The 7,803-nt window shown below is 34.5% G+C and overlaps 1 protein-coding gene across 1 annotated transcript in view; it reads left to right on the plus strand.

Annotated features, from left to right (window-relative positions):
• Positions 1-7,803, plus strand: part of ELP4 (elongator acetyltransferase complex subunit 4) — a 232,108-nt gene that overhangs the window by 24,008 nt on the left and 200,297 nt on the right. The window contains exon 3 of the mRNA XM_043481548.1: positions 640-761. Within this exon, the coding sequence (XP_043337483.1) occupies positions 640-761 (122 nt within the window). The remainder of the gene's footprint in view (positions 1-639; positions 762-7,803) is intronic.

Genomic DNA, 7,803 nt, shown 5'->3' on the forward strand with positions numbered 1-7,803 from the left:
ATATACTTTTTACGTCTGACTTTTTTCACTTAATGTTTCTGAGATTCATGTTGTTGCCCATCTATCAGCAGCCCATTTCTTTTGTTGAGTATTATCTCATTGGTGGACGTACCATCTGTTTTTCCATTCACTGGTTGATGGACATTTGTACCATTTCCAGTTTTTGATTTTTACGGAAAAACTGTCATAAACATTATGTGTACATCTCTGTGTGAACATGTCTTGTCATCTCTTATGGGTAATAAGCAGGAATGGAGTTGCTGATTCTTATAAGTGTTATGTTTAACTTTATAAGAAACTGCCAAACTATTTTCCAAATTTTACCATTTTACACTGCCTCTAGCAATATAGGAATGTTTTATTTGCTCCACATTTTTTCAATACTTGGTATTCTATTTTTATTTCAGCTATTTTAGCAGGAATGTAGTGGTTTTTCAGTGTTTCAGGTTGCATTTTTTTGATGTTTAGTACCATTGAACATCTTTTCACGATCTTGTTGACCATTCATATATCTTCTTCGGAAGACATAGTTATTGTTCCACCTCATATACTTGTTTTAAGGAGAAAAAAATATAAAAGCATTTGAGTATGCTTAATACATGGTAGAATTCTGACTATAATTTTTTTTCTTTCTTACAGAAGAGGATAAATACAACATTTATTCTCCTTTGCTCTTCAATTATTTCCTTGCAGAAGGAATTGTCAGTGGCCATGCTTTGTTGGTTGCATCTGCAAAAGAAGACCCTGCTGACATCTTACAGGTATAGAATATATCAATTCAATACTACATTTTGAACATTTCATGAAAAAAATGTTGCTTATGTATATGTAAGCAAGATATATATTTGTGTATGTGCAAACTGTATTTAAATATATTAATAGGACCTCACAAGTCTTTTTTTCTCTTAAAGAAATGTATCAGATTTATTTGAACATATGGTCTTATTTTTAGAGTCTTGAACAATTTTTTAACTTAAAATTTTTATCAGAATGAGGAAATTTTAATAAGCTATTTAAAGCTGAGAGTAAACAAAATTGTTATTAAGTGATGGTATGAGAACTTAATAAACTAGCTAGGTAAAGAAAAACAACTGCAAAATGTTGTCAGATTTTATGTTAACCAGTATTCCAAAGGTATAAGTTGGAAGAATGATACAGAAATTAGAAGTACTCATTTATTAAAATTATTTTGTTTTGAGAATGCCAGAAGTTATTTTCTTCTAAGAAATAAGCAATAATACTAAAATATGTGATTAAAATATTGAGTTGGCCAAAAAGTTCCTTTGGCTTTTTCCATAAGATCTTAAGGAACTTTTTGGCCCACCCAGTACTATATCTTTTTTAGTCAAAGCATACTTTTCACCTCAGAGAAGGCAATTGTGACTTCTAAAATTCTTTTTTTCTTTGTACAGAATAGGATCTCAGTTTTAAGCCATCCTTTGATTAGAATTCATAATCTAAAGTCATTTTTTTCCTCAGAGGATGTTTTAATTTCACTGTATAGTTTGCAAAATGGCAAATGAATAAGTCATTTATAAAAAATCTGTAGCATGACAAATACTAATTTATAATAAGAGACAAGAGACACCAAAAAATTTCTACTCTCAAACATAAAAATTATTGTAATACTGAGGTCAAAACTAACATGGTTCTTTCCTATGGGTCAGACTTTGTTTATCAAATTAAAATAAATCCAAGAGAAATGGAAAGGGGCATGGCCACCCACTCCGTATTGTTTCCTGGAGAATCCCCGTGGACAGAGATGCTTGGCGGGCTACAGTCCTTGGGGTTGCAAAGAGTCGGACATGACTGAGCAACTGATCACCAAAGAGAAACCCTTTGTATAGTTTTCCAGATGATTCCCTTCTGATTGAAGAGCCTGTTTTCCTTCATTCTTATTTCTACTGTTAACCCTTTGTGATATTTTCTTTTTTATTTTCTCTGTTTGTTTCTTCTTTTGTTTCTTTTCCCTTTGACCTTAATCGTTTTGGTCAGTTTCCTAACAGTAGTCTGCTTGGGAGAAGCAATGGAGTAAAGGCCAAAATCACTATTACAAAGAAGCTATTATAGGTTCTTCACAGCCCATTCCACAATATACTGAGCCTAAAATTTTATATCAGACATAGCTGATATATAGGATTTATAGCTATATAGGAAATTTTTGCCAAGCCATAGGCAGGAAGGCCTATTTCTATGTGGTTTTTTTGTTTTTTTTTTTTTTATGTGGTTTTTCAAATGTTTAATTTTTTTTTTTTTTACTTCTTCCCTCTTCCAACCTGTGTAACTGATGTTAAAGCCTATACTATACTTCTACATTTTGCCTTAGAGAACTGCCTTCTTTTATTTGAAAGACAATCTGTGACACCTTTATTAGGTACCTTGATTTGTACAGTTCAGTTCAGTTGCTCATTTGTGTCTGTCTCTTTGTGACTCCATGGACTGCAGCATGCCAGGCCTCCCTGTCCACCACCAACTCCAAGAGTTTACCCAAACTCATGTCCATCAAGTCTGATGCCATCCAACCATCTCATCCTCTGTTGTCCCCTTCTCCCACCTTCAATCGTTCCCAGTATCAGGGTCTTTTCCGTAAGTCCGTTCTTCTCATCAAGTGGCCAAAGTATTAGAGTTTCAGCTTCAACATCAATCCTTCCAATGAATATTCAGGACTGATTTCCTTGAGAATGGACTGGTTGAATCTCCTTGCGGTCCAAGGGACTCTCAAGAGTCTTCTCCAACACCACAGTTCAAAAGCATCAATTCTTAGGTGCTCAGCTTTCTTTATACTCCAATCTCACATCCATACATGACCACTGGAAAAACCATAGCTTTGACTAGATGGACCTTTGTTGGCAAAGTAATGTCTCTGCTTTTTAATATGCTGTCTAGGTTGGTCACAACTTTTCTTCCAAGGAGTAAGCGTCTTTTAATTTCATGACTGCAGTCACCATCTGCAGTGATTTTGGAACCCAAAAATTTAAGTCTGTCACTGTTTCCACTGTTTCCCCGTCTATTTGCCATGAAGTGATGGGACCAGATGCCATGGTCTTAGTTTTTTGAATGTTGAGTTGTAAGCCAACTTTTTCACTCTCCTCTTTCACTTTCATCAAGAAGCTCTTTAGTTCTTCTTCACTTTCTGCCATAAGGGTGGTGTCATCTGCATACGTGAGGTTATTGATCTTTCTCCCATCAATCTTGATTCCAGCTTGTGCTTCATCCAGTCCAGCATTTCTCATGATGTACTCTGAATATAAGTGGCAGGGTGACAATATACAGCCTTGAAGTACTCCTTTTCCTATTTGGAACCAATCTGTTGTTCCATGTCCAGTTCTAACTGTTGCTTCCTGACCTGCATACAGGTTTCTCAAGAGGCAGGTCAGGTGGTCTGGTGTTCCCATCTCTTTAAGATTTATCCAAGTTAGTGTTAAAATATTTCAGTGTATTTTATGTATCCTTCTTTGGAGTATGTGAAGGATTTTGAAATTATAAAATAATTTCATCAAGGTTTCTTAAGCTATATAGTCTTACATGCAAATAATTAGATTCTGCAAATCTTTTTTCATAGAGTTTATGATGTACTAGAAAAAAATGCAAAGCTGGAGTCAAAAAACATAGACTCTTATTAATGTTGCCCTTGTGACCAAAATAGATTAATAAAGACCAGACTTGTCATCATGCCTGAAACAACTAAAAATCAGGACAAAATATTATGAAACATCACATAATAAGGGACATATCACATACCTTTGAGCATCACATAATAAAGGACAGCGATTCCTGAGTTATGCAAAATAAGCAAAGTAAACCCTATAATTTCCCTAGCTTACTGAATGTGAAATATCTAGGCCATAGTGCAGGTAGGAAGGACCCAGGATAAGACAATTTTAGGAGACAGAGCTAGGAATGTAGAATTATGACCTCCTTATTGTCTTTATCTGGAGCCAGTTATCATTTAAGGAGATATGTATGGGTGCCAAGTAAGCAAGGGGAGGACTTGTGATCTTTAATTATATATGTCAGCTTGACCAGGCCACAGGGTTCCCAGATATTTGATCAGATATTATTCCGAGTGTTTTCTGTGAAAATATTTTTGGATGAGATTAACAGTTAAATTGGTAGAATGAGTAAAGCAGTTTGCCCTACCTAGTGTGGGTGGGCCTCATCCAATCAGTTGAAGGCCTACATAGAACAAAACAGCTAACCCTCCCCTGTGTAAGAAAGAATTCTTCCTGGACTGCCTTTGAAGTTGAACATCAACTTTTATTTGCCCTCAGGTTCAGTCTGAAATATCAGCTTTTCCTGAGTCCTGAGTCTGCTATCCTTTGGATTAGAATTACACCATTGGTTCTCCTGGTTCAGAAGCCTTCAAATTTGGACAGAAATTACACTATCAGCTTTCATTATCTCTAGCTTGCTCTGCATATTTGGGGACTTGTCAGTCTCCATAATCATATGAGCCAGTTCCTTATAATAAATTTTATTAGAGAGATGTATATGTATGCATATATTCATGTATATATGTGTGTATACACACACACACACACACACACACATCCTATTTGTAGTGTTTCTCTGGAGAACTCTTAATACAATTTTACTGAAAATATAAAGATTACATTTAAAACCAAAGAAGGCATTTCACATTTATTAACCCACGTTGAATGATTTTATCACCTCACATCTTCTACCTTGGCCAGTTTTCCAGACAGTACACTTATCTCTTCCCACTTTTTGCACTCATATTTCTAAAAATATTTTTTAAAACTATGTATCTTCTTGTATAATAAGGTATAAAAAAATTTAGTTATGATATTATTTAGTTGCAATGAATGTTATTGTGAATACTGCCTTTTTACTTAAAGACTTTTATATCAGTCTTATACATGTATTCAACTGAATCTAAATAATAGCAGTTTGATATCACTACTATTATATTAGAAGTATATACATAAGCAAACTCTTTTTTAACAACTGGAAATGTTACATCAATCATTTTTTCCTTGAATTCATATTTTTTTTCACTCATTCCTCATAGAGTTTAGTCAGAATGTTATATGTTTTATATTCAGCATATTTAGTAATAACCTTATGATAGTTTTTCTATAACAAAACTTTATACTTAAATTTATTTTACATTCTTCTTGTCTCAAAAAAATCTAAGTTTTAAACACATTTCTTCTTGTTTCAATCACCATTACAATTACTACTACATGCAATATATCAATAGACCTAAAAATGTTTGTACTAAATTGCTTCATAAAGATGTATCAAAGTACATTAATATTGCTAGAATTTCATGGACAGAATTTAGCATCAACTCTATTCATATTTTTCACTTTTGCAGATGTGAGCAGTTCATAGTTTATATAAAGAATAGAGAGAGTTATGTTATTGTATTGGTCGTTAAGTTGTGTCCTAATTCTTTGCGATCCCTGTGAACTGAAGCTTGCCACGCTCCTCTGTCCATGGGATTTTCCCGGAAGAATACTGGAGTGGGTCACCATTTCTTTCTCCAAGGGATCGTCCCATCCCAGGGATCAAACGCACGTCTTCTACATTGCAGGTGGATTCTTTACCACTGAGCCACCCTGTCCCTCAAATTATCCTTTTACTTTTTCTGGGTAATACACAAAAAAGAAATCACACGATGTCCATCAACATATATTATTTTAAGTTCTTTGTCTAATTTATTAGGTCCACATAAAATTTTGCTGAAAACAAATGAAGAAAGAGTTGTTTCTCTAGTCATTAGAACATTCACATTTTCTATACCAAATAATTATTTTAAATTGTCTTTTTGTTTGATGCTGTGGAGATGCCCCAAGTGCTCTGTGGCAACAAGAAGTAAACCTTTCACTTATTAAGTGAGAAAGGGGAATAGGGAAAGGGAAACTTGTACATCTGTCATTGGCACATTCTCTATGAGGTCATTTTTTCACTAGAGTATTTGTTTAAGTTGAAAATCTAGGAATTGATCCCTTAAAATTCTCGTGATCAGGGACCTCTTTCAAAGTCTTCATGTACCCCAGGTTTAAAGACTCCCATTTTTGACAGTTAAAAGGAATTGAAACAAGTCATCTTACCTGATCCAGATTAATTTTTCTAAGTTTAAGCTACCACATGCCCAATATGATCAAGTGCAAATATTGATGTAGCTCAGTGAACCTGTATTTAATCATCCCTAAAGTACACTAATCTATATTCTACCTAGTGTGATACTAATTATTATTCATTTCACATCAGTTTGGAAAGAAGCATTTTATATTTGGGCTTCAAAATTGCAGGCATAACTTAAGTTATTGCTGCTCTTTCGTAAAATTAGATGAAGTTTATCTCAGGCAAGAGAGTTAAATTAGTATATTGAACTTTTCTTTTATGAAAATTATGCCTGTGTAATGTCACATTCCATGTACATGCAGACTGTCTTATTAGAAGAAAAAAAACCATTAGTGATATTTTCTGTTATGTTAAATATTATTTTAAAGATGATTATTTGAGATAAATTCCCATTGAATGATATATCTCTGGATTTGTTCTTTATAGAAGTACTGTTGGTTTCAATGTTGAGAAGTATTTTACTTGACTTTCCAATATTTGAATTTTCTGTTACTGAGATGTAATTTACAGCAACATGCTAATTAACCTCTTGAAACTTAAATTTATCTTATATTTCAAGATAAATAAATGTTAAAATGGTATGACCGTTTATTTTTAATGTCTTAAGTTTCTCTTGCTGTAGCTTACCGTAGGTGTTTTGGGTTTTTTTTTGTTTTTTTTTTTTTCCTCTTTTTTTTTTTTTTTTTTTTTTTTTTTTTTTTTTTTTTTTCCAGTGGGTTTGTCATACATTGATATGATTCAGCCATGGATTTACATGTATTCCCAATCCCGACCCCCCTCCCACCTCCCTCTCCACCCGATTCCTCTGGGTCTTCCCAGTGCACCAGGCCGGAGCACTTGTCTCATGCATCCCACCTGGGCTGGTGATCTGTTTCGCCATAGATAGTATAGATGCTGTTCTTTTGAAACATCCCACCCTCACCTTCTCCACAGAGTTCAAAAGTCTGTTCTGTATTTCTGTGTCTCTTTTTCTGTTTTGCATATAGAGTTATCGTTACCATCTTTCTAAATTCCATATATATGTGTTAGTATGCTGTAATGTTCTTTATCTTCCTGGCTTACTTCACTCTGTATAATGGGCTCCAGTTTCATCCATCTCATTAGGACTGATTCAAATGAATTCTTTTTAACAGCTGAGTAATATTCCATGGTGTATATGTACCACAGCTTCTTTATCCAGTCATCTGCTGATGGCATCTAGGTTGCTTCCATGTCCTGGCTATTATAAACAGTGCTGCGATGAACATTGGGGTGCACATGTCTCTTTCAGATCTGGTTTCCTCAGTGTGTATGCCCAAGAGTGGTATTGCTGGGTCATATGGCAGTTCTATTTCCAGTTTTTAAGAAATCTCCACACTGTTTTCCATAGTGGCTGTACTAGTTTGCATTCCCACCAACAGTGTAAGAGGGTTCCCTTTTCTCCACACCCTCTCCAGCATTTATTGCTTGTAGACTTTTGGATAGCAGCCATCCTGACTGGCGTGTAATGGTACCTCATTGTGGTTTTGATTTGCATTTCTCTGATAATGAGTGATGTTGAGCATCTTTTCATGTGTTTGTTAGCCATCTGTATGTCTTCTTGGGAGAAATGTCTGTTTAGTTCTTTGGCCCATTTTTTGATTGGGTCATTTATTTTTCTGGAATTGAGCTGTAGGAGTTGCTTGTATATTTTTGAGATTAATCCTTTGT

Source organism: Cervus canadensis, chromosome 11, assembly GCF_019320065.1.
Source record: "Cervus canadensis isolate Bull #8, Minnesota chromosome 11, ASM1932006v1, whole genome shotgun sequence".
NCBI classification, from domain to species: Eukaryota; Metazoa; Chordata; class Mammalia; order Artiodactyla; family Cervidae; genus Cervus; species Cervus canadensis.